This window comes from Bombyx mandarina, chromosome 04, assembly GCF_030267445.1.
Source record: "Bombyx mandarina strain Sakado chromosome 04, ASM3026744v2".
Classification (NCBI taxonomy): domain Eukaryota; kingdom Metazoa; phylum Arthropoda; class Insecta; order Lepidoptera; family Bombycidae; genus Bombyx; species Bombyx mandarina.
In genome coordinates this window covers 5800287-5828255 of record NC_143211.1, presented here as the reverse complement: position 1 = coordinate 5828255, position 27969 = coordinate 5800287, and the positions used below count along the sequence as shown (strand labels likewise).

The 27969-nt window shown below is 35.3% G+C and overlaps 2 protein-coding genes across 4 annotated transcripts in view; both read left to right on the top strand.

Moving 5' to 3' along the window:
• Window positions 1-5911, top strand: part of LOC114240890 (tyrosine-protein kinase transmembrane receptor Ror) — a 76593-nt gene extending 70682 nt beyond the window's left edge. For 2 of the 3 annotated variants that reach the window (XM_089740221.1, XM_089740222.1), the window contains exons 5-8: window positions 2873-3064; window positions 3336-3549; window positions 4069-4227; window positions 4753-5911. In XM_089740221.1, coding sequence (XP_089596347.1) covers window positions 2873-3064; window positions 3336-3549; window positions 4069-4227; window positions 4753-5537 — 1350 coding nt within the window. In that variant the 3' untranslated portion in view covers window positions 5538-5911. The remainder of the gene's footprint in view (window positions 1-2872; window positions 3065-3335; window positions 3550-4068; window positions 4228-4752) is intronic. The other variant, XM_089740223.1, reaches the window with a different exon arrangement.
• Window positions 5912-16564: 10653 nt separating this feature from the next.
• Ziz (dedicator of cytokinesis protein Ziz) overlaps window positions 16565-27969 on the top strand; it is a 51043-nt gene continuing 39638 nt past the window's right edge. The window contains exons 1-9 of the mRNA XM_028173386.2: window positions 16565-16808; window positions 18672-18791; window positions 20436-20608; window positions 21306-21600; window positions 22184-22358; window positions 23089-23296; window positions 24902-25205; window positions 26909-27126; window positions 27751-27941. Coding sequence (XP_028029187.2) covers window positions 16761-16808; window positions 18672-18791; window positions 20436-20608; window positions 21306-21600; window positions 22184-22358; window positions 23089-23296; window positions 24902-25205; window positions 26909-27126; window positions 27751-27941 — 1732 coding nt within the window. The 5' untranslated portion in view covers window positions 16565-16760. The remainder of the gene's footprint in view (window positions 16809-18671; window positions 18792-20435; window positions 20609-21305; window positions 21601-22183; window positions 22359-23088; window positions 23297-24901; window positions 25206-26908; window positions 27127-27750; window positions 27942-27969) is intronic.

Sequence of the window (27969 nt, the reverse complement as noted above, 5' to 3'; positions counted from 1 at the left end):
ATTGATAAAAATATACTCTTTGTTTACTGTCAATTGGGAAACTTTTGTTATTGTTTAAAGTCTGTGGTCGAATTAAAAATAGATTAATATTGTTTGTCTTAAATATATATTGATCTACAGTGCAGTTTTAGCGCATACTGTGATTATATTATCGAAATATAATAGTGTTTGACAATAGAACCATAATAATGTTTAAACTTATAATTTCAATTAATAATAGTCGAATCTCGGCCACTAGTTTTAGTTATTTGCCAGAAAAAGATTTGTCATTTTTATGTTCTCTGCTGGAGTTATACTTACATTTCTGCTCAGTGCCCAAAGAATTTTTGTATCGTAAAATATAACCGTACGATGTTAACAACTTGAACTTACAATTTCTTGCATGTCTTTCTATAATATTCAAAGTTTACTATCAATACAAAAGACATAATGCGGTTTGTTTATGCATATTATGTTACAGCACGTATCAGTGTGTGTTCTTTTATAAAGGAGTCTTTTACCACCGATTTTGCTTGCAGATTTTTCTGAACGCTTCTTTGTTGGTTCATTATTTTTATGGCCTAGCAAAATTCATGATTGAATAAAAATTAATAATAACAAATAATATTTAGTTTTACTCATTAAAAAAAAAGTGTGCAATTCACACGTGGTAGAAGTGAAACCTTTCAAAATTAAAATACAATTATCCTAAACGTCTTAAGTATATGTAAAATTTTGTCATTAGTAAATAATTGTAAGGTAGCGCCCTCTGTGAATTGATATTTTAATTTCACGTATAATCCTAAATTAAAATTCACTACAAGAGCTTTCATACACACGTTAGTATTAAAAAATCTCACAGATGGCGCTGTATTAAATAGTATGTATATTTCTGTCTCATTCTTTGCTGGCTTCATCCTACACATTTTTGTATTTGTGTCTCTTACCTGTCGTTTTTTCCGTTGCATCCTGTTTGAAATCACAACGATTCTAAAGAAGTTTTCACTTCAAAAATATTACAATGATATCCTGACCTTTTTTTGCATAAACTGCCCAGATCATGATACTATGTATATTCAGGGTTAAATCATTTTATACGTAATATTTTTCCTAAATTCAGAAACCCTTGTTTGGTTTTCTTGCTGGATAGACAGCGGTACAATTGCTTAAGGAAATCCGTTGATTTATAAGTTACAGATCGACTTTGAAATACAGAATTATAATCTCAATTACACTGAAATAAAAGTAAATGTATCTAAAGCGATACGCGTTATAAACTGCAAAATTATACCCGCAAAATTATAATTTGCGTAATTATTCGTGGTAGGACATCTTGTGGGTCCGCGCGGGTAGGTACCTTCACCCTGCCTATTTCTGCCGTGAAATAGTAAAGCGTTTCGGTTTGAAGGGTGGGGCAGCCGTTTTAACTATACTTGAGACCTTAGAACTTATATCTCAAGGTGGGTGGCGCATTTACGTTGTAGATGTCTATGGCCTCCAGTAACCACTTAACACCAAGTGGGCTGTGAGCTCGTCCACCCAGCCAAGCAATAATAAAAAAGACATTAAAAACAAGTATGTGTAGTGTTTCATATAGAGAACTTGTTGGCTCAAGCAGTGTTCAAAGATAAAAGTAGGAAGATAATTTGTAAGGAAGCTTAGATGATCAAGTGAATCAGGTCAATACAATTACGTACAAGACACGGGTGATTTAGAAGTTAGGTATTAGATTATTACAGTATAACATTTCATAGATTTACTAGTATCAACAGTAAAAATAGAGTTTTATCACTCGAATTTGTTATAGACACATAATAAAAAATTTTTTTTTTTGAACTTTTTGATAAATAAAAGTGCATTGACCGACCCAACAAAATAGAAAACAGTGCACTGACAAATCGTATGAAGTATCCAATCGTATATGAATATTTAGTGTATAAAGGTTATCATTAAGTGTATTGATTTTGAAGCCCAATAAAATATATGGGATGGAAAGTCAAATCAGTGTTTTTCCATGGCGACTGATAAATATTCATGATAGGTCAGCGCCGCGGCGCCGATAACGTAGGATGTCACTCGATTTGACGTAAAAAGTGGAGACATTTTGTCTTTGTATTCTTGTATGTAACTTTTTAATGGATGTTATCCGTACAAATCCGAAATATAGCGTAAATTCATAAATCCATATAATACTAATAATTTATTTTAAAAACAACTACTCGCTATTTACTTTTGACACATAATTTGATTAATATTACGCATGTTTGGTTTGCAAATGTTTAAAATTTACTTAGTTTTCGGTTTTGTTAATCTTTCGTTTCAGTTCTTTTTACTAGTATAGACAATGTAACAATCTAACAGACTGCCTGCTGTAACAAGCTGTAGAAATGCCCGATTTTTCTTTAGCCGCAAAGTTTTATCATGCATTAATAAATTTTGCGGCAGATGATAGGAAAGAATATGATATCTTATATCTTAAAACCGAATCAAAAAAATCTAGAAACACTAATACAAAAATATAGCCAATAAAATTAAGATTAACAGCAGTATTTTAAACAAGACTGCTAGCTACCAAAATTAAATGAACATGCACAGATAAACATAAAATTACATATTTAATCAAACATTGTAATATTTTGCAGCCTATTAAAAATAAGCTGTGTTTCTGTTTGTAGTTTGTTGAATTATGTATAAGCTTTGTGGGTAATAAATGGAAAAATCTGCTCTAAGAATTTCATTAAATTGGTGTGTTTTGTACCATGTTTTGCGTTAGTCGCAAAACAGCGCGATCTAACTTCAGTAGCAGCTAAAAATATAAGATTGAAGCAGACCATCATAAGTGAATACACTTTGATTCTCAATCAAATGTTTAAAATTGAAATTATTATTTTAGTTCAGTGGAGAAGTTTTGGCGGAAGCAACGACTGGAAATGAACCAAATGTTGTGGGAGCCGGTGTACACGTTACAACAGGAGTACTTCTGGCAGCTCTAGTTAGTGGAGCATTACTTCTTTTGTTCGTGGTATCTATTCTAGTTTGGTACTTTAGAAGAAGGATATGTCGCGTCGATGGAAAAACTCAGCCGGTATGTTTCTTTTACATTTTAACTTACTAATTAATAGGTGTAATTATTTCATCCAATTCTATTTTTATTAAAGGTTTTGCTGGGGATTATATTATTACCCATTATCTATCCTATTTCCTTTTATATTCTTAAAACGTTTTTAATTTTGCTACATACATAAGAGTAATTAATTTATAAATGAACAAATAAGAGAATTACGTTTATTTAAACATCTAAAAACTAGTTGTGAGATAATTTGCTTGTTGTTTAAATGTAAGATAATCTCTTTTAGCGAGTGCGGCCAGGAGAGCCTCTTCTCGCTGAAAGGTATATAACGAACCCCCAGTACGGAGTGTACGGAGCCGGCGCGACCGCGACCGGCACGGGTCCGGCGAACGGACCGATTGTCGACGACACTACAGAACCCAGAGTACCTCTCTTAGATAGAAGCGCTTTGACATTCCTCGAAGAAGTCGGTGAAGGATGTTTTGGCAAGGTGCACAGAGGTTAGCTAATCTTTATGACGCACTGATTGCGCCCTTCAATTTGAAGCTTAATCTATACTTCTATACCAATATTATAAAGAAGAAAGATTTGTTTGTTTGTTTGTATTGAATAGGCTCCGAAACTACTGAACCGATTTGAAAAATTCTTTCACTGTTTGGAAGCTACACTATTCCCGAGTGGTATAGGCTATAATATTTTTTGAAAAAATTGGGGATCCTTACTACAAGGTGTAAAAAAATTACCTAAAATATTCTTTACCTTGCGTGCCCTGCGAAAACTATTGATGATAGAATAAAATAATGTACTACGACTTTGTAGAACACATTATTATTTACAAGAAGTGTCGTGACAGCATATGTCTAATTATTATAGTTATGCCGCAATAAGTGTTCTTTTATTTAAAAAAATAAAACAACATCAAATATCGTTGAAATTTTTGTTAAAGACTCAAGCGGAGCCGGAGCGGGCCGCTAGTTTTATTATATAAACATTATAATTACAACCCTCTTTTTTATTAGGTTTGCTTCGAGTAAATGACTTGGAACAAGAAGTCGCAATTAAAGTTCTGAAAGAAAGTGCCGGACGCAGCGCGGAAGAGGAATTCATACGAGAGGTTTCGATAATGTCTGCATTTAGACATTCAAATATTCTTACTCTAGTCGGAGTGGTCTATAAAGGTAAGTTTAATATTATTATTTTTTATTGCTTAGGTAAGTGGACGAGCTCTCAGCCTACCTGGTGTTAAGTGGTTACTGGAGCCCATAGACATCTACAACGTAAATGCGCCACCCACCTTGAGATATAAATTCTAAGGTCTCAGTATAGTTACCACGGCTGCCCCACCCTTCAAACCGAAACGCATTACTGCCTCACAGTAGAAATAGGCGGGGTGGTGGTACCTACCCGTGTGGACTCACAAGAGGTCCTATCACCAGTAAAAAACCCACTCGTTCTTCGCTCACTCCCCTCTTATACATATCCTCTTTAACGCAATCCATCCATTTTTTCTTAGGTCTATCTATTTTACTATCTACCTACTTCTTTACTTACTTCTTACCTGTTAAGTGGTTACTGGAGCCCATAGACATCTAAAACGTAAATGCGCCACCCACCTTGAGATATAAGTTCTAAAGTCTCAGTATAATTATGAGTATTACTGTAGCATGTTCGAGGGAAATTATTAAAATGGCTGATAATTTCAGATAATGTTATATGCAGCCCTTGGATGGTGTTTGAATATATGGAGCTGGGTGATTTGGCCGGTGTCCTGAGGGGGTCTCGCAATGGTGTTCGACCTGCACCCACGCTGAACGAAGTTGCTCTCTTACACGTAGCACTACAAGTAGCGAGGGGCATGCAATACCTCGCTTCCCGCAGATTTGTCCACCGTGATCTAGCTGCCAGAAACTGTTTGGTCGGATCTCATCTTACAGTTAAGATAGCTGACTTTGGAATGTCTAGAGACGTTTACACTTGTGATTATTACAAAATGGGCGGTGAACGTCCAATGCCAGTACGGTGGATGTCTCCGGAGAGCATTCTATACGCACGTTTCACTCACGAATCAGACGTGTGGGCGTATGGTGTCGTACTCTGGGAGATATACAGCCGAGGTAAACAACCATTTTATGGGCATAATAACGAAGATGCCACAAAGTTAATCGTACAGGGTATTTTGTTGGTGCCGCCAGAAGATTGTCCTCGGTTTGCTTGCGAGTTGATGCGCGAATGCTGGCAGTTCGATCCACAAAATAGGATCGATTTTGATGAGATTTGTAGAAAATTAGAAATAGCTGCGGCCGGTGGTACTACGACCGAGCAAGTGCGACTGCCGCGACCACCAAATCCTTCTCAAGACTCTGCTGGATATTTGATCCCAGCGCGGCAAACTCCAGTTGATTATCTGACTTTATTGTTAGGAGATGAAAATCATGAGCCCGAATCTGAGTCTAGTGAAGAAGAGGAAGACGAAGAAGAGTATACTTGACGGATACCGAAGGCGACGAATTCGCAATACGTGTCGCGCCTTTCACTGTCGGACATAGTGCCGGCTCACACGTCCACATTCCTTTCACGTAATAGTATCGATCAATCCGAATGTTAATTTGTGAGCGATTTTCGAATGATACTAATAATTGTAATGGAAAATGGTTGAAAAGGAGATAATAATACTCAACTGTTTTGTGTGTGATATTTTCATAATAAATTAGGTATAAAATGTCGTTCGAAATATCTGTGTAGCCATGTATTTATTTTAATTTTGTGCTATATACCAAAAAATATATAATAGATGCGTGTACGTTAAATTCGCGTTATGTGTATTATAATAGGTAAATTTGTTTATTAAATTATACCAACCCACTTTATATTGTATCTTTTTGTACCTAAATAAGAACATAAGATATCCTTAGACTGAACATTGTATTTCTACTGCCTACTATAATAAAAAAATAATGAATGTTAATAAATTGTTTATAAGCGGACTACAGTTACTTTCTAGTCCAATATTTTCATACCTATTTGTTGTGTTAGTGTGTGTTATTAAAAAGAGTAGGGTAAGAATTGGTAATGGTGGTTACCTATAAGGTACATCAATAAATTCTCCGAAGCTTACATTATATTTTAAAAAATAAACATTAATTCAACTTATAATCAGTCTTCTAACTATTTGGCAGTAAATAAGATCACCAATGTTTAAACTTCAAACAAGGTCAATATATAATTATAACAACAGATACTTGTACCGAAGATAACTGCTCGAAATTTTATAAATTTGACGAAAAAAACATGACGTTCCCAACGCCTCTGGGTACGTCGGGAACAAAACGTTAATATATTCTGACATCTATGAACTATGCGATGATCGCAGACGCAGTGTTACGAGGCGTGATCCCCCGAAACACTAATGTGTTATTCATGTTATTCGTAGTTTAGGAGAAAGCATAGTAGGACGGGTATTGTCGACTTCCATCATTCCTACCCTACTCACTGTTAAAAATTTAAATGCATGTACATACATAAATCCACATATTTAAGTATTGAAATCAGAAATAAAGTACATCTCGATTGTATCTGTAGGTAAACAATGAAACTTGATTAAAAATCTTGGCTTAAACAATTCAAAGAACAATTTTATATATTTATAAGATATTTAATCAAGATGATTAAATGTCCAATATTCCAAATACTTTAGTGCATTCATTATATTTAATCAACAGATTTATTCTTTGTACATAAGTGAAACATATAAACTGAAAGTGACATAACTCTACTGTCTCCAGTTCAAAAAGTGTGTTCATTTACGGGTTTTATAGAAATATTAGAAATCGACTGTAATTTAGTTTCTACAGAATAATACCGTCGTCAGAAATCGTGCCAATTGTGTAAATATAACATACGCCCGATCGATATAGGACTCGATAGTCCTTTTTGATTTAAAGTCCATTAAAACCAATCGAATTTTCGTGTAATGAAAATTAAAAGTGCAATAATGTGTACAAACTTTTCGAGGGTACTTTCGAATTTGGTTTTTAAATTTTCTTTTCAATTTGTCATAAGTACGAGTATATGTATGTATCGTTTTTTTTTTATATTAAAGTAGACATGCGTTTTTATTCACTTCACGTAATGAGGTACATAATATTCATCGAACATTACAATATATACAATATAGAATATTATTTAATTAAAGTGGTTGTTGCCGGTTGTCTGGCGCATCAGAGCGGTAATATTTACGTAATCCTTGGTGGTATGTCGTATTGTAAGCCCGCACGGTAAGACATCCCCGTCCTGCCCACATCAGCACGAAGCTGTCGTCCAGTCCAGTTTGTAGTGTGTGACAGTGTTAATACAATTGAGGCCGTCAGCACAAAAGTGGCCTAAGCTTATCATAGTTACTATGGAGGCAACTAGGTCTGAATTTTCATGAATTTGAGTTTGAGTAGACAAAAAACAATACGCGCAAGAATAATGTTTATAAAACTCTCTTATTTATGGGTGAAACTATGGATAGGCTGGCTTTGAACCAAAATTTATTATTTTTTAATTAAATTCCAATATACGTCATATAAGCTTGCGGTAGGCAGCGGCCTGGCTCTACCCCTGGCATTGCTGAAGTCCATGGGCGACGGTAACCACTCACCATCAGGTAGGTCGTATGCTCGTCTGCCTACAAGGGCAATTAACCCACTTTTGCGCTGATCGCCTCAATTAAGACTTCGTCCTTTTTTCTCATAGAGGCAGGCTCCACTTTGTAATATCTATCCGGTAACCATTTAACCAACAGGGCTGTTGATTCGTCAGCCTTTTTCTATTCTCTTCTATCAGCCCACAGACGTCCACTGCTGGTCCTGATGTTCACGGAGTGGTACAATAAATAAATAAAATGTTTATAGAGATACTCGTATAGAGAAGTAAGGTATTCGAAACTCAGAACAAGAGAATTTTAGTACCAGAATTAAATTTGGAATTTTGCATTTGAAAGAAATAAGATTACAGTACTCCTGATAATGTGTGGCCACTAATGATGGTCGTGAATATTTTAATTTTGTTTTTAAATTTAAATTCTAAATTAATAAGAATACAATTTTGGAACGCTAACGGTAGTGTGTGAGCCAAGCATTGATTTTCCGACTGTGTTACTAATAACAATTTTGAGATGCCCAAAATTTGTGTATAGTGTTGGGAGGCTTATAGAAATTATTAGCCATTAAGGCATATAATTATTCAGTCATTCGAAAAAATGCAAAGTAATATTCTCAACTTAATCATAACATCACAAAAATGTCATATTTTAAATAAGAAAATGTAAAAAGGCCGACTGCCTACAGCAACGTGATACACAGCGATAAGTGTGCTTAGTGCGAGTTTTTTAATGTTCTCGATAGTGTAAAAGTTTGCACTAATTTGTATGGAGTTGTAACGTTTGTCTACGTTTGCCGCTAGGGGCAATTTATTTTTGTTCTGTACGGGGCCGTACCTCCTACGAGGTCCCCGCGCCTAGGGGGCACGCGGTGTATGTGGGACTCGACGATTTGCAAGGTGTTGGGAGCTGACCGTCCTCGGGAGGAGACTGCCTCCTCATAGGGGCCGCTAGGCCCACTGTCTCAACTGCATACAAATGTGAGTTAACTTTTACGCTGTCGAGAGCGTCTGCTCGTCGTTTTCAAAAGTATTACTTTGAGAATAATCAATCTATATGTCTATACTTATCGTAACTTTCCAACATTTTCACTGAAACCTAAGAGGAACAATTTCGAAACACAAAAGACAGACTAGTATGGCTTGTTGTTAAAAGTGAAAATTAAAAACTGAGGCAAAGTGTGTTAATGATACGAGGCTACTTACTACTGCGGCTCTTTTTACACCATACAATCAAATTCTTAAATCAAATATTGTAACTGTACAAATAAATCTCATTATGTAACAGAATTTTGTTTTTGTTTTTTTTTTGGATCACTCGAATAGAACTCGAACTCGAATAGGACGATTTCATTTTCTCTCTTTAATCCTGGGTTAAAAATTTGATGCAAATTTTTATACATTTCGTATTTTTGTATCAAGTAGTTTTATATTAAGATTAAAATTGTATTTCTAAATTTAGCATATCCTCTCCGTACGGAATTGTATATAATATTATTATTATTATTATCATTGTCAACATTTTCATACTGAATGTTTTACCTGTGAATTTACAATTTAATATATCAATATAACACATTATATAAATTTATAATATAGGTATTACACCAGTACGTTACAGACTTTACCCAATCCGTGTTATTAAAAGAAAGTAAACGAAAAACTGCTTTTTCTTTTGATCCCAACATAAATATTTTAACTAAAGCTACTTTGAACAGCTTAATTTCGTCTTCATAATTTTCATGTTTTTTTTTTATTGCCTAGGTGGGTGGACGAGCTCGCAGCCCACCTGGCGTTAAGTTACTGGAGCCCATACACATCTATGACGTAAATGCGCCACCCACCTTGAGATATAAGTTCCAAGATCAGTATAGTTACAACGGCTACCTCACCCTTCAAACTGAAACGCATAACTGCTTCACGGCAGAAATAAGCAGGGTGGTGGTACCTACCCGTGCGGACTCACAAGAGGTCATACCACCAGTAATTACGCAAATTATAATTTTGCGGGTTTGATTTTTAGTACACGATATTATTTCCGATACTTCGATTACTTTACATATTACATATTATGTCTAAGTACTTAGTTATGGAACCACTGAAGTATGTTAAAGGTCTATGTATGAGACAGACATATTATGCGTTCGAGTTCGATGGATGGAACAGCTGCTACACTTTACACTTCGATAGCATGTTTTAAAGTGTTTTTTTTTAGTAATGAAATAGACAAAATCACGACCTAGTGCTAAGTGGTTAGGTTACCAGGTACCTAGGTTACCAGAACCCATTGACATTGCAACTTCAGTGCTGCCAAATTATAAGCAAGCTATCGTTTTAAGAGAATTATTATTAATAGAAAAAATATAAAATTAAAAGAAAAAACCTATGCAGTAAAAGTTTCTTATACGTGTTTCCTTCATTCGAGTTTTCACTATTCGCGCTTTAATAAAATGCTATTAAAATTTCTATATTCGCGGCTAAAGATTTCTTTATTCGCGGGTCTAATCGGTACATACATCAGTACATACACATTGGTAAAAAGGATTCCACAGTTTATGTATCCTACCGAATATCCTTTGTAAGCGCGTCGTCAAATGGACTAATAAAAAATAAAATGGACCTTATTACAACTATGCCTAAAGTATATTGTTCATTGATATCGCCGCTATAAGGCGGAACCACCACCTTTGACACAGTCAGCTCTCGCCGCAGTCGGGGTTTTTGAGAATATAAACAAACAGGACGAAATCAACTTTATTCCTGAATCCATGAAGTATATTTTTAAATATAGCCACATGAGAGGTTCCGTCCTTTGGTAAAAGCCGCATTATCATTCCATATTCACGGTTTCGGCATAAAGAGCTTTTACTGTACCGACCATCTTAGCGTATTAAAAAGTGTCCGCCGAAAGGGCGCCAATTAAGGTGGCGCCATAGTAGCAAGAAGGATTTTAAAACAGCGCCATATACAATGTGTCCGTGCACCAGTATCGGAGACTTAAGGGGGTAAAATATAAGGACTTTTATCGACAAATTACTATCTCAATTTTCTCTTGGCCCCTCCATACTAGAATGGCAGCCATTTTGTTATTTTTTACTTCAGGCGCCTGCACTGATTTAATCACATAGACCTTTAAAATAGGTTTAGGTTATAATAGGTTTCATACTTCAGTGTTTAATCATTGCCATCGATGTAGAGGTCTTAACTAGGAATACGAAAGAGGTGTCATTTGAAAGCTAAAGCACAAAAAAGTATAAATAAAATAAAAATTATAATTTTTTATTGCATTTTCTTTTTTTTTCATGTAAACTAACCCTGTCAAGCTATTTGTTTTAATTGTTTTATCATAAAACAGGATATTTTCATTAAAATAATCTTTACATAAAAGCCATACAAGTAAGATAGTTCAAAAGTTGTCATGGTTTAAATATGACTTAAAAACTTAAATAAATAACACATGTCAAACAATATACTCCAGACCCCAGATTTCAGGCATAATTCCATGGGCGTGTCTTAAGACAGCTGTTACAGTGATTCCCAGTAGCTTTCAGCAAAGTTTTCGGTGAAGGTATGGGCTGGAATGATAGACGATATTTTAAGGGTCTCTTATTTTGCCCGCTACATTGAATGGCCTAAGATTTTTGGAACTTTTGGAATTAACTCCATGATCAAGACGCATTAAGGGAATTACCATTAACCTATAGGACAAAAACGATAACTCCTCCTCCTTAATTGTACCATGCACATTTATAATGTCAGTGAGCTGCAAAAATGCTGCTTCCGTAAGTTTCTTTGTTGCAACCTCAAAATATCAATTTTGAATTTTAATTCAAAGCAACAGAATAAATTGACGGACTTTTTGGTGGGAACGTGAAGAGCATAGTTGTCTGAATTGCATGTTTTATTTTGTTAATTTATTGTTTCTTCGGGATTTAATGTTTGTTTATTATTTGTTAAGCATCTGTGAGAATGAAGAAAATTTTAACAAAGTCGCTGGGTGGGCAAAATCTACTTTTTTGGGGTCGTCTAAATTGTTCACTAAAATAGTATTAAATTAATCAACTACACTAATTTCGCTTCGTCTTTCCAATCTTTCTATAGAGGGCTGAGACGTGGACGCTGAGGATGCAAGACCGTCGTAGCATTGACGCACTGGAAATGTGGAAATGGAACCGCGCACCTTACCAACGTTTCGATCCTGAAAGAGCTCAACATCAAAGAGAGACTATCGTCAACAATCCAAATACGAATCCTCAAATTCTTCGGGCACGTCCCTCGTAATGAGGACTCCATTGAGCGGTTGGTGGTGCAAGGGAAAGTTTAGGGCAATAGTACATTTCGGCCTGATAGGAGAAAAAAGATCTTGCAGACGATCTCCAACACGATGGACCGACCTCATAAAATCTGTGACTCACTCCAACATAAATTATTGCTCTCACTTTGCGAAACATCGTGCCACATGGCGTTGCATCGCGAGAGCATTGGTATCGCAGGATCCGACTAATGCATGCCCACCACCACTCTGTCAAGAGTGTACGAATAGGAAGAAGATAAGAAGAAAATAAACACAAGACTTGGCTGAAAGGTCGCGTTTTCAAGATTTAAAATCTTGTTTTTGTCTTTGTCTTTAAAATGTTATGTATGGAGGGTAGAGGTAAGGAGAACCGTCTCTGGTGTGAAAAAGTGTCCGTTAAAATCTGCTACATAAGGGTGACGCTACAGTAGCAACCGGGTAAATTTAAAAAAGGCGCTTGAAGTTATAAGAATTAGATAGAGAAATAAAAAAAGACGAAAGAACTGTAAGCACTACAAAATCTCAAAAAGTATTTTATTATATAACGCCATTCTGGAGGATTTTTGAACTGTTATTTAGTGCTGAAAGTGGGACACTTTTTCAAGCTTCTCCCATATGATACGATTCTCCTTACCTCTACCTTCAATAATTTATGCTACTCATAGGTCTTTATAATCTATGTTACATACACCTGACAATTCATAAGATGACTTTTTGGCAGGAACGCGAGGAGTGATGTTGTCTGATTTATTTTATTTTGTCTATTTAGTGTGTTTTAAGGTTTATATATTTAATAACGGTGGTTTAATAACTGTTTAGTATCTATGAAAGTGCACAAATGTGGGAAAATGAAACAAAGCCGCTGAACGTAACTTCTCGGGATCCTCCAAAAAGTCCTCTGAAAAAGTCTCAGTAAATGCCCACCATTTTACTGAGATTATATTTCATCCCATATCATCTCATCTCATTTCATTTCATTTCACTTAATTTCATGCCATGTTTCATATTAATCAAATTTATTTCATTTCTCTTCATATTATAATTTTTCATAAAAATAGGAATATAAATTAAAATAAGACATGACCTAAAGGTCTTAGTTACCAGGTCAAAAAATCCCTTAAAAATAAAACAATTCATAAAAATTCAACAACGTAGCCTTGTAACGGCGGGCAAAATAATATATTTTTTCGTTTTGTTAGAACTGCACACTTTTTTCAATTACGATTAAATATTTATTGTAATAATGACTGATACGAGTAATTTTATGATTTACTTTCACTAATAAACCATTCTAAACATAATAAACAATTTCTGATCCAAAGAACTGAACGTTGTTACAATGTTGCGTCAGTTAACATTTTTTTCTTTTTAAGCACTAGGGATGTTACTCTAAAAATCGAAAGCTGATAAGTAGAATCGAATGCAATGATTACTTGTGAAGAAATATCGCCATAAATCAATAACCACGTTGTGATTATAATAAAACATAATTAAATTTATTATTCTTTTAATTAACTATAAAAATACAAAAAATTACTACGTATTATGGAAAAATCATTGATGTTAGATACAATTTAAGAGAGATGTTGCTGGCAGCTCCAGTGCCTATGGATTGTCGCCATTACATGACGCAGTCTTTTGTAATTGTGCGAAGTGACTGTACGTTTTTGGTGTGCTCTCTGTTATTTTCTTCTGACCCGCCTTTTTTATTGGACCGATCTTACTGACTACGTTTACCAAGAAATTTTCTCGTGGCTGGTAAGAAATGGTGTAGATGCAAGTCCAACTTTATTAAAAGTTGAGTTGTTAAATCTGGTAAAAGCAACTAAGCCGTCCAAGCTCTGCTATATAATCGATGAACCAGCCCAAGAGCATGAACACGAAGTTTTTTTTTTTTATGTTTGAGAAGTTACTGGTAGCCCGGAGGCCTTTCAGTTTCACCAGGATAGGTGGGCGAGCAAAGGCTCAGCCAGGAGAGGTGCGATTGGGGTGTGATTTGCAAACAGCTACCCGAGCGCCTCCAAAGGAGACCTAACGACTCAAGAGTAGCTGTTTCGCGAATGAATCTACTACCGAATCGGAATCGCGACCCGCTGAGAAGATCCGGCGAGAAACTCAGCAGGCTGATATTTAAGTTAGGTTGCACGTCGAACTCTTTGGCGAGTTTGACGAGTACGGTTATCGGCGTCCCTACTCCTTGTGTCAGAGCTAAAGGTGTCTAATGCAAGGGTTATTGGATCTGATGGATCCGTAAGGACGTGTCTAGCGCGTCGACGGCGACTGGCTCTTGTGTGATCAGGATTCGGATAGTAGTCAGCGGCGGCAACGATAAGGCGATTTTCATTATGCATAGCTTTATCGAAGTACCGTTCCGACGAAGTTATTCGATTGCCTCCCTACCATTGCCAGTATAATGCCATCGACCTTATTTTGGAGCGCGGAACAATAATAAACCAATGTTCGATACTGCTAAAAAGATGACTCTGCTACAAACTGCGTGTGCAGAAGTCACTACAGAAGACTGGAGAAAAGTCGTAGAGAAAACAAAGAAAATAATTTTACAAGATTTTGAACAAGATGTGAGAATAGACAATACTATTGAAAATGAGTTCATAATATCTCTGAGTGCTGACAACAGTGATAAAGATGACTATAATAATAACAGTTCTGATAGTTCAACTGAATAAATCCAATATTTTTGTTAAATCATGTACTTGTGTTATTTTTCTCTTTAAATTTTACGAAATCCATGGACTTGAAATTGACATGACTTGGATTTATTACTTCATAAATAGTGTATTATCTATTCTTGGACTTTTTGGCAGGAACGCGAGGAACAAAGTTGTGTAGGTACATAAATAGTGTTATTTTGTCTATTTAGTGTTTCTTCAATTTTAAATGTGTGAAGGAGGTTTGAGATGATTCCGTTGTTTCGATTTAACCATCTCACCACCCGGTACCAGTTTTTAGGTTCATTATACTATTCATTCATTAATCATTATATAACCATTGCATTAATCCACAGTGCGTTGCCTAAAATCTTTTTTCCTACGTACCATCCGGCTATCGAATAAAGTTCCCTTCTCAATGTCTCCTAAGCACTGTGAGTTGTGTTTGCTGTTGTTGTTGTTCCTTATCCAAACTAAGTTTGGATAAGAAAACAAAGAGTATTCAACGTTGGGCAGTGGCCTGGCCGTGCTTCTGGTATTGCTGACATCCATGAGCAATAATAACTAATAACCATTCGAAGTCCACTGAGTTTTTAGCCAGGTCACGATTCCGATCCGGTGGTAGATTCAGCAAAGCACTGTTTTTGCTATGGCTGGTGTTAATAAATTCGCCAAGCTTAGCCCCGTGAGCTCGCCTGCACATTTGGTCAACCTGATAAACCTCGAAAGTACCCAAATAACTAAAAAAAAACCTGGTAGGCGCGTCTGTTCCCCACCTGAAGGTTACAGGGTGACCTGAAGGGGTTGAGGCTGCAGAGCACGCTAACAGTACTCAAGCACACTATCGAGAAGAAACACCAACATCGTGAAAAAAGCAACTGGTTTGCGGTGTATCACGTCCCGACCCTGTAGTCCAGTTCTGTTCCAGCGAGGTATTCCGGGATCCCAGCAGCACTGTCTAGGTGGCATGACGGGCTGCCGTACCGAGACGGCTGACGTTTTCAGAGCTTTTGTTCTTCGCCTCGAAAACTCCGTCGCCCGGGTGTCCTTGGGGTGAGCTTCACTGTCTGGTGTCTGGTGTTGATCGCGGTAACCCCCTTACCTTACCCGGGTTCTGACCTCGGGAGAAATGAAACAGTTGGATGAGAGTGCAGGGGAGTCGTTTAGTAGGTAGAGCTCTAAATTTCATGTCAGGGCCCGCGGTTCACTCTTGCGGACCAGTCTCATACACCGCGCGCTCCCTAGGCCTGAGGACCTGATAGGAGGTCCAATCCCCGGCCCGAAAAAAAAGCACGTCTGTTAAAAAATCAAAAATATGTAATATTCTATGCAATTGTACTCGTTTAAAACTCTGAGAAAATGTTAATTAAAAACAAAACTTCTAAAACTACGTTTCAGTTATATTCATATTTATTATACTAAAGATTTATTACTGATGACACGGCAGACTTCGTAGTGCCTAAATCGATAAATAAAATACACAGCAAGAGGACACATCAAAGGAAAAACAAAATTGTTTGTTTTTATATAATTCTGAGCTTCTTTATATTTTCTCACCTTTTAAAACCTTCCCTGGACTTCCACGAATAATTCAAGACCAAAATTAGCCAAATCGGTCCAGCCGTTCTCGAGTTTTAGTGAGACTAACGAACAGCAATTCATTTTTATATATATTATATAGATAGAAGATAGATATAGTTTGAGCTTGAGCCCAATGAGAGCAGTAAATTAATTAGATAATAAACACAAATAAATAGGTACACTAAAACGAACTCTAACGTGTATGTACGTTTTGTCATTAACTTCCGATACGTGAAAATTTTCGATTTGAATTATTTTCGATCGACTTAACGTTCGAATTGAGAATTTGAATCGATCAAAAATCGTCATTTGACATTACTTTTCGAAATCCATCAACAGCTAAGCACTAGTTACAGCAGCGATGGGCAAACATTAGCACAAAAATTTGGCAGAATTTCGTTGCGGTTTTTAAGTGATGTGCTGTTTGTGTAAGAAAGAAAATGAACGTACTGTAAATAATCGCATTATAATTAAAATAATGAATATATTCTATCTGAATGCTTAGCAAAATCTGTGAAACTTCATAATGCCTCCGGTCAATTCTAAAGTAAAAAAGGCTGGCGCAGAATATGAGGTAAATAGTAGTTTTTATTCTATTCATAGCTTTTGGTTCAGTAAAAAATATGTTTACGGGCTGCCTTTTATCTGTTTCTGGTTTTCAAATATTAAAAATAGTTAAAAAAACTGTTTCGCTTTTTTTTTCATAACAGAAAACTGAATAAATCAAAACATTATTTTTTAGTAAAAGTGTACAGTATAACTTAGTAATTGGTTAGATAACACTTTTGTTTATTCCAAAAACTGGAATTAGAAATCGCATTTTCATTATTTTTAAATAAAACGAATCAAGTGGTCTGGAAGTCGACAAAAGCCTATTTTTAGTCAGTTCATCAGTCAAACATTAAATGATTATTCAAAGTAAACAAAGGGCTACACAAACTTTAAAACCTGTCTTACTTTCATAATAATAGAAAAATATAATAGGTTTTGCTTGACAATCTCAATTTGTCATTCAAACAGTGTTTACATAACATTACTGTATGAATACTGTAAACTAAGCTGCCATCACTATTGTCATTGAAACATTAATATTTAAGTAATAAAGTAATTTTTACATTGTCATTTGTAGTAATTATACAGATGAATAAGTAAAAAGTAAAAATGTTAGAACTTTGTGTTGAAAAGCTCATAGTCATATTTGAAAATTGCAAAATCTACCTGTGATGATGGAAGCCAGAGATGTAAAAATGCCAAAGCTTATAATTATAATTACATACAATCAACCAAACCATATCATTTTTTTTATGTTCAGCCCTGGCTTTAAATATAAGAGTAAATGGTTTTCTGCTAATCAGTAATAAAAAATTAAATAAATACGGAAATAAGATAAATTCACTAGATCGATTATACTAATATCATCTCTTAGCATTTTAGTATCACTATTGTAGAAATCAGAATCACAATAGAACATGTCATACAACCATATCATCATTGAGCCAACAAGTCAAATATAAATTATTTAATTAAAAGCATTACAGGCAAAATATAAATGAGGACTTTTTTCAGATATATGTAATGCATTTATAAATAACCAATTAGGATATTGATTACTTTTAAAATAAGTATAATTACAACTTTCAAGCTATAAGTAAGAAATCTTTTTAAATGGCTTTATTTACATCAGTGTGATTTTAAAATTAGGTGGTAGATATGTTGCTGCTTCTTTATTGTTATTTAAAATGGCTTTAGGTTACCCTTGACCAAAATGTAATTTAAATTTGCTTAGTTTTCAGTAGGTTTGATCCCTGTTTGATAGAATCTTAGGATTTTGTCAGACTTTAGAAATATAATGCTGTGCTTCAGTAACTATGTATACTATATGTTTTTTGAGCTAGTTGTGAAAGCATTACAAAAATCTAATAAAAAGTTTTATAGGTAAATCTATTTTTTGCCTCTGCTAAGTCTAAGATTTTCGAAGATTATGTCCAGATGATACTGGTGGTATCCTCTTGTGTGTCCGCGTGGGTAGGTACCACCGCCCTGCCTATTTCTGCCGTGAAGCAGTAATGCGTTTCGGTTTGAAGGGTGGGGCAGCAGTTGTAACTATACTTGAGACCTTAGAACTTATATCTCAAGGTGGGTGGCGCATTTACGTCGTAGATGTCTATGGGCTTCAGTAACCACTTAACACCAGGTGGGCTGTGAGCTCGTCCACCTATCTGGCAAATAAAAAAATAAAAAAAGATTTTGGAGTTAGGTAACTGATAAAAAGATTGTTTTGTGGGTCTGGTGGTTGGTGACTTTAAATACTGTACCGCATCATGCATTAGAGTCATGAATGAAATCAATTTCTTTGTTAAATAAAATGTCATTAATAAGTTGTTATGTTGATTTCATATATTTTTTTTGTGAACTGTTCTTTAATAAATTTTTTCAGAACATCATCGCCCGCAAATGCACAGCACTTGATTTTGAACAATACATTCAAGATAATAAAACTTTACTTCTGAATGATCCATTGAGGGATATCCTCTTATACCCAACAGATGATATTTCAGTAAGTATCACAAGCTGTTGTTTATCACTTGCTGTTTTAACAAGACAAAGTTGCTTTTGTGTATGATGTCACTAAATTTTGTAATACAATAAATCTTTCACAGCAGCTAAAGGAGATAGTGAATGTTGTAAGAATCATTATATAACTGTACTCTTCCAGGAAAATATAATTTCTCGTAATTCTTTATTGTAATTTTCTTGGATTGCTAAACAAGCTAATTATATTTGCATTTGCAATTTGACATTCTAAATGCCACAAGCAGAGCTTGATAAGAACTTGTAGCAGGAAAAAAAGACCAAGGAGCAGAGTTCAATGCAGACTCGAATGGAAAATTAGAAATAACTATATAACAGTGAATAAAACATAAATGAATCCTAAACAAAACAATACTGTTCAAAATTTCTGGCAGTTACCTTTTTATTTAAACAATGGTACCCACATTATCAAGCCTGTATTGGGGTACATATGAAGTTTCATAAATTAAGACTTTACAGCCACAAAGTAGGGTAACAAAACTATTTAATCTAATTATATCTCAAGCCAATATCCTGCAGTGGATGTCTGTGTCAAAACAATTTTTTTTTTTTTTTTTTATTGCTTAGATGGATGGACGAGCTCACAGCCCACCTGGTGTTAAGTGGTTACTGGAGCCCATAGACATCTACAACGTAAATGCGCCACCCACTTCGAGATATAAGTTCTAAGGTCTCAGTATAGTTACACCGGCTACCCCACCCTTCGAACCGAAACGCATTACTGCTTCACGGCGGAAATAGGCGGGGTGGTGGTACCTACCCGTGCGGACTCACAAGAGGTCCTACCACCAGTGATTACGCAAATTATAATTTTGCGGGTTTGGTTTTTATTACACGATGTTATTCCTTCACCGTGGAAGTCAATCGTGAACATTTGTTGAGTACGTATTTCATTAGAAAAATTGGTACCCGCCTGCGGGATTCGAACACCGGTGCATCGCTTCAACACGAATGCACCGGACGTCTTATCCTTTAGGCCACGACGACTTCAAAATATTTTCAATTCAATTAAAATTAAAATTCAATTAAAAGAGTAATTTATTGATTACAAATTATGAGAATAAAAATACACATTAAATATGTACTATATACCTTATTCAACACATTAAAAATAACAATATATTGTAAATACATTTAACATGTGAATATTTTACATGGATATTTTACTTTACCATTTGAATTCTTAAGTAGATATCATAAAATTAGACAACCTTATCTACTAAAAGCACTTCTGCCAATGCACTAAATAAATAATTATGGATTAAAAGAAATTTGTGCAAATTATAGGGAAAATGCTGATTAATTTATTTAATCCCTTTAAACTTTCTATGCATATAGGATTTGGACCCTATTAGCAACACATGTAACAGATCAAGATCTCTTAAAGTATAATTCGATATTTTTATTTATATAATGAAGCTGACAGGAAGGCCTTCCCTGAGCCTTAAAATAGAATATCACTAGGCAAGAGAAGGCTCTCTCTGATCTTCTTAGTAGAGGCGATGTTTTGAAAACGCCTATGAGTACTGCTTCTTTAATTCTCATAAATATATACTTAAATGAATTGAAATAAATTGTATACATAAAAACTTATAAATTTTATGCATAGAGTGTAGTCCTTCCTCGGCGCTGGAGAACTGTCACTACTGCAGTTCCAGATGTGAGGATAGCTGCATCGTGTCCCTTGCTCACGAGACAAGCTCTGCTCAGCTATGCCTCTAGTTGGAATCTTATTCACTACAAATATAGCAACTATTCTGGGACTTATGTAAATCTGCCAAGGTTTGTATGCCTCTGTTACAATAGAATGTTTGGTACATTAGAACTTTAGTATATAAAAATTAAATTACAAGACTCCAATTTAATGATAAAAGCAAGAATAATAGGTATTTCCTTAATTCAGTCATAAATCAATTTTTAAGTATTTAATTTTCATTAATCCGCAGCTTGGTAATGTTAACATTTATTTGGGGTACACTAAAACAATGGTTTAAATCACATAAATAATTTTAGTGCTAGATATGTATCAGTGTTCATTGAGTGTGCAATTAACGCAGTTAGCATGACCATGATGGATGGATAACATAACTGAAACAATTTTTCAAGGCTATGTTGGAATGTTCATTACTGAAATCTGATTTGTGAGTCACTTCCTAAACACAAACATAATGACGGAAATATTTACGTAACTAAAGGATGCGCGGATTATCATAAAAAATATGCTTATGCGCGACGTTTTAACGCTTTCACTGGGATTGTTCGAACGGGTTTTTACGTAAAATCTAACATTATTATAATTTATTCATTTTGTTTGAAATCGTGCATAATAATTAATGCTTAATATATGGGGCAATTTAATTCTCGTTACGTGGCAATAATCTCGTAGCGATTCTTCAATTCAGAATAAATTTAGACGCAACTCATCTCGGAAGTACCTACAACTGATACCAGTTTTTCAACGAATGCTTTCTCTCCGAAGGCTCGTCGTAAGCAAACTGCCTGAAGAGGTATACGACATAGACGCGGAAACGGAAAATGATGAGAACCAACCTACGAAAGTTGACCTCGGTACTAAAGAAGGATATTTGCTCAAAGGCCCTGAGATCGGATCGGATAGGCTCTTCGGAAATCTCGCATCTAAATCGTTTAAGAAACGCTATTGCTCAATGATCAGAGAAGCTGACGGCACCTACATACTCGAAATTTATAAAGATGATAAGAAAACGGAAACAAAGCTCACTATCGTAATGGATTTTTGCTCTGATGTTGTTCGTGTAAGTACATATTGTACAATTGTACGATGAACGCGTGTGTCTGTCTGCATTGCGGCGGCTATCCACCAGGTCATGTATAAATATAATATGTGAAGTAACTTTCCGGATATTATTTTAGCGTTGTTATGTTTCATATCGATTACGGGTTTAAGAAGCATGATATCAACTGTCCAACACCGCACACAATCTAGAAACATGATGCTGTTTATTCAAGTCTCATGAATGCGGTTTTAGTATCATAAAAGTTGCGCTTGGTAATCAATCGTTTCAGGTTTTCGCCTCTCTGTGTATGTTTATTTGTATATATGAAAGAACTGCATTTGGAGCAATATACACTATAGAATGTGATCAAGACTGTATTAAAATTGTAGCCATTCTCTAATAAATATGCGAAATGACTAAAACTGACTGGTAACTGCTCCAGTCCTAGTCCAGAATAGTTCGTGATCTTGGTGGCTCAGAAAGTTTAATGAATAAAAAACGTAAAAAAATAATCAAATTTAAACTATCGTCATCGAATTGTTAAAATGTATACAAGTTTGAAATGAAATAATTAAATCAGTTTTGTAAAATCTCATAACAGAATACCAAACGCGGCAGATTTAGCTTCGAGCTACGCATGTCTGGCGGTAAAGGGTACACGTTTTCAGCGGAAAACGAAGAGGAAATGAATCAATGGATTAACACATTTAAAGCAACGTTAAAGAAAAACCAAGATAATCAGGAAACAAACCAAAGCAACGAGGCATTAGATAAAGGTTAACTTGATAAATCACTTTACTGTATTACTATAAGTTTGTTATTTATTACATATGTAATACCAACTTAGTTCTACTTAAACGTAATAGGTCTTATCTACTTCGGCAGTCGTTCTTAACCTATTTCAAGTAGGTCCTACCTGACTTGAAAATAGTTCGTCATTGTGTCTTGCTTTCAGTTTTAGATGAAAGATAAATATAAATCTAATTAAATCAAAAATACATTATTAATATGACATCATTTAAAAATAATAAGATTTACTTTTAAACAAATTTAAAATTTTGATCAACCTGAAATAAGATTTTCTAATAAAATTGAAGTTATATAACGGCAGCATCGTTGGATAAGTTTGCTCAATTTTAAATGTATATTTTTTGTACCGTATCTTTTTTTATTTTTTTATTGCTTAGATGAGTGGTCGAGCTCACAGCCCACCTGGTGTTAAGTGGTTACTGGAGCCCATGGACATCTACAACGTAAATGCGCCACCCACCTTGAGATATAAGTTCTAAGATCTCAATATAGTTACAACGGCCGCCCCGCCCTTCAAACCGAAACGCATTACTGCTTCACGGCAGAAATAGGCATGGCGGTGGTACCTACCCGCGCGGACTCACAAGAGGTCCGTCCTACCACCAGTAAAATTGGAATCTAAAATCTATTCTATTCTAAAATCGATTCTTATTCGAATTTTATTCTAAAATCGATTCTCCTAATTCCTCATTGTAGATGCGGACGTGTCGCTGACCGCAGAGCCGCCTCCTCCGACGTACGGCACTCTCAAGGGCCTGGAGCACAGCATGAACCCCCTTCTAATCCGATACTCCCGGGAGACGGACCTGTCCATAGCGGCGGCGCGCAACGAGAGCCGCTTCAACGTATTCATGTTGCCGTACAAACGAGCGCCGTCGCCAGAACCTCAGTTGGAACCATTCAAGTAAGTTACGAGAGTGATTTTCCTAACCGTATGAAGTAATCGTTAAAAGCGATATCGCCACCTTTAGAATTGAAGTGGCTTAATCCAAAATTTTTTTTTTTTTCTGAATTCCAAAAATGTAATTTAAGAATTATATATTTTTAGTATTTAGATTTTAATACTATAGGGTATGCGCGACTCAAAAGAGACGGAAAAAGTAAGTTTGTCCTATTCTGAACATGTTTATAAGATGTTCGAAATTTAAAACTAATTTTCATAATTTTTTAGTTACGCCACTTCTATACTAAAGGTGCGATATTAGAAAGAGTTCGAATGTAATATCTGCAAAAATTGCTTAGTAAGCGTACGTATTTCAGTCTTCAGTTTGCACTATTAGTATTATTGGAATGATCTTGCTTTGGATACATGGTTCCGATGGATTTTGACGTCATCCGTAGAACTTTTGGTCAAACCAACATAATATTATACACAGTTGACCTCATCTACTTTGATGAAAGTGACCATGAAAAATACATTTGTAACTATCATCATAATATTGCAGTCACTAACATAATACGAAATGCAATAATCGCATTTACGTAATAACAAAAAATTTTGGACATGTTCAATCTCGTTTGCGTTCGTTGAGTAATTCAATTACAATTTCAATGCAAACGAAATTAATTGAACTAGTGGTCCCGCAGTAGTCGAAATTCGACTATAATTCATTGAAATACTATAGTATGAACATTATTATAGTAGTATTGTCAAAGACTATTATAGACTTCTATAGTGACAGATTTCGCCAAGACTACACTATAGACAAATAATATTAAAGATAAACAATATTAACCTATTCTCAATTTTTTTTTATTGCTTAGATTGGTGGACGAGCTCACAGCCCACCTGGTGTTAAGTGGTTACTGGAGCCCATAGACATCTACAACGTAAATGCACCACCCACCTTGAGATATAAGTTCTAAGGTCTCAGTATAGTTACAACGGCTACCCCACCCTTCAAACCGAAACGCATTACTGCTTCACCGCAGAAATAGGCGGGGTGGTGGTACCTACCCGTGCGGACTCACAAGAGGTCCTACCACCAGTGATTACGCAAATTATAATTTTGCGGGTTTGATTTTTATTACACGATGTTATTCCTTCACCGTCGAAGTCAATCGTGAAATACTATATATAGTTTGAACATTATTATGGTTCTATTGTCAAAGACTATTATAGACTTCTATAGTGACAGATTTCACCAAGACTACACTATAGACAAATAATATTAAAGATAAACAATATTAACCTATTCTCAATTTGACCACAGACTTTAAGCAATAACAAAAGTTTGACAATAAACAAAGAGTATAATATTATTATATAAGTGTGTGTGTGTCAAATATGTGGTAGTGTGTGTAATGCTTTTTTTATTGGTTTAATGTATTATAAATATAATTTAAGAAAAAATATTAGCATTCGGCACTCCTCTATATTTTCTATAAGTGTGGGAAATTTCATACTCCTCCGTTCGCGCAATTTTCGTAAAAAGGGGTACAAAGTTTTTGCTTCACGTATTAATATATAGATTGAAAATATTAAAACGACGCTGTTTGTTCGTTACAGAGAACATTTTGGCCAAAGAATATTGCTCAAATGCGAAAGTTTAAAGTTTAGGTTACAAGCGCCCATAGACGGGGACAAAGAGTTGTTATGTCAGGTCGAACCTTACTACACTCGTCTCGCGTTGTACGACGCGAGATGCGGCAAGAAACTAACCGAGGACTTCCACTTCGATCTGAACCACGACGCCGTCAAGGATCTAGTCAAGGACGACGAATGCACAAAGTCATTAGTCGAAAACTTTAGTTACGATGTTAAATTAGATGTAAAACAGATACCGGAGGAATGGTATCGGTCGAAGAGACAGGTAGGTTTTTTTGTTTTGAATTCTAATCTGATCTTTTTTTTTTTGTTTTTTTATTACACTTCATGTAAAATTTACATTGGCGGACTTAATGCCTAAGGCATTCTCTACCAGTCAACCAAAGGTAGTGCAGAGTGGATAGTGATAGGTCCAATGAAATTTATAATATTAAGTTACAAAAAGTATATACATACATACATACATATATGCATACATACATTCATACATACATATATATAAGTTTAATTTTTGCTTCGATTCAGAATGTTTTGCGATGTGATAACAACCAAAATATATATATATGTCAGCACGCGCCAGGGATGGCTAAGCGGTAGTTTCTGTCATCACTCGTATTCGATTGAACTCAGTTTAGTCAATAAAACTTTTCAATAATAATTATTGAAACTCAACACACACAACTTTCACAATGACAGGGAAACCGACAGTTTCGTTCCACGGACGGAATGACTGTCTGACACGGTTTGCCACGACTCTGTCCACGTACCGCCATTTTATACGTTACGGAGTCTACCCTACATTTTTGTGATATTTATCAAAACAACATTTCATCATATTTTTTTTAAGTGATTTTATGACCTGGTAACTAAGACCTTTAAGTCATGTCTTATTTTAATTTATATTCTTATTTTTATGAAAAATGATAATATGGAGTGAAATGAAATGAAAATGATTAATTTGAGACGTTAATCAACTGGGATGTAATTAAATGAAATGAGATGATATGGAATGAAATATAATCTTAGTAAAATGGTGGTCATTTACTAAGATTTTTTCAGTGGACTTTTTGAAAGATCCCGAGAAGTTGCGTCCAGCGGCTTTGTTTCATTTTCCCACATTTGTGCACTTTCACAGATATTAAACAGTTAATAAACCACCGTTATTACACATTTAAACCTGAAGAAACACTGAATAGACAAAATAAAACAAATCACACAACTTCACTCCTCGCGTTCCCGCCAAAAAGTCTCACATTTCATCATTTAAAATAATAGTCAAAACCACCGTCTGAATATTACTAAAAGTCGTTATCCACGACATATATATATATAATATATGAGAAAACATTAGGTAATGAAAACGAATCCGCCAAAAACATATCAATTAATTTATATATACTACTATCGATAGAGGATATTGTGAGCTTATGTAAACAACTATTTATATCCCGATTCTGCCGTGAATCATCATACCTTCAATTGCTTGAGACAGGCCATATTACAAAACACTTGAGATTTTGACTTCAAGACGAACTATGAACGTGTTTGCTCATCTGTGAAAATCATATTTTTTATTTATTTATCGCATAGATAGTTGGACGAGCTCACAGCCCACCTAGTGTTAAGTGGTTACCACCTTGAGGTATGAGTTCTAAAGTCTCAGTATAGTTACAACGGTCACCCCACCATTCAAGCCGAAACGCATTACTGTTTCACGGTAGAAATAGGCAGGGTGGTGGTACCTACCCGTGCGGAGTCACAAGAGGTCCTACCAGCAGTAAAAAATAATAAATCTACCAACGAAATACTAGCTACGTTTGTATTTATATTTTAATATATTCCCGGCTATAAGATCAAAGTTCACAAGCATTATATCGAGGTATTTAGGTCATACGCTTCATTTAGATGTCGGCTTATCGCGCGTCCGTTATAAAAGCGCTTTTCAAACATGAAATAAAACCGTTTCAGGTGGTTTTATCGGTGAATAATCCACATCCGGACTTATTTTTAGTAGTTAAAATAGACAAAATACTCCAAGGTCATGTTAGTCAAGTTTTGGAACCGTATATGAAAGCGACCAAAGACCCCAGGCTCGGTCTTAAAGTTCACAAAAACGTGCAAGCGTATGGGAATCGCGTCGGAAACTACAAAATGCCTTTCGCTTGGGCAGCAAAGCCTTTGTACAAGTAAGTAATTTTTTAATAATTAATTTTATGCACCTCAGCATTGAAAGTAAATAGATAATTGCATTAAAAAATGAATAAAAAGCAGTTTTTTATTTCTATAATGTAAAGTAATGAGCAGATTGTAGTAGTTTTTAACTGTAAAGATCCATTATGTCATTGTTAATGTTATGTTAAATAAATGTTTAAGTCATCATTTCATAATTATCCTGCCCTTCTCCCAGTTACCTGGGGTCGGCGCAAGCTGTTTTCTCCTTCCATACTCTTCTATCATATATCATTTCTTCGCTCACTCCCTTCTTACCCATATCGTCTTTCACGCAATCCATCCATTTCTTTTTAGGTCTACCTCTTCCTCTATATCCTTCCACATTCATAGTTAACATTTTCTTACCAACCTCATTTTCATTTCGTTTCATCACATGTCCATACCATCCCAAATGCGCACTTCTCAGCTTCTCTGTCACAGGTGCCAATTTCAGACTTCCTCTAACATATTCATTCCGTATTCTATCCATTCTCGTTACTCCACACATCCATCGCAACATTCGCATCTGTGCTGCATGCAATCGCCTTTCATTAAATAAAGCTTTAAGTGTTACAAAATTAATCGCCGCCCGTTTCCAGAATGTACAGCAACGATTTGGATGTAACCTCAGAGTTTTCTGCGATATACCGACAGGAGCCTAATAAGATGTCGGATGATGACTTATTAAAAATTCTATCTGATTATCGGAAACCCGAGAAACTGGCTCGACTAACCGTTATACCCGGCTGGCTCTCTATAAATATACAACAGACAAGCGAACAAATACCAAGTAAGATATGTAGGATATTATTAAATAT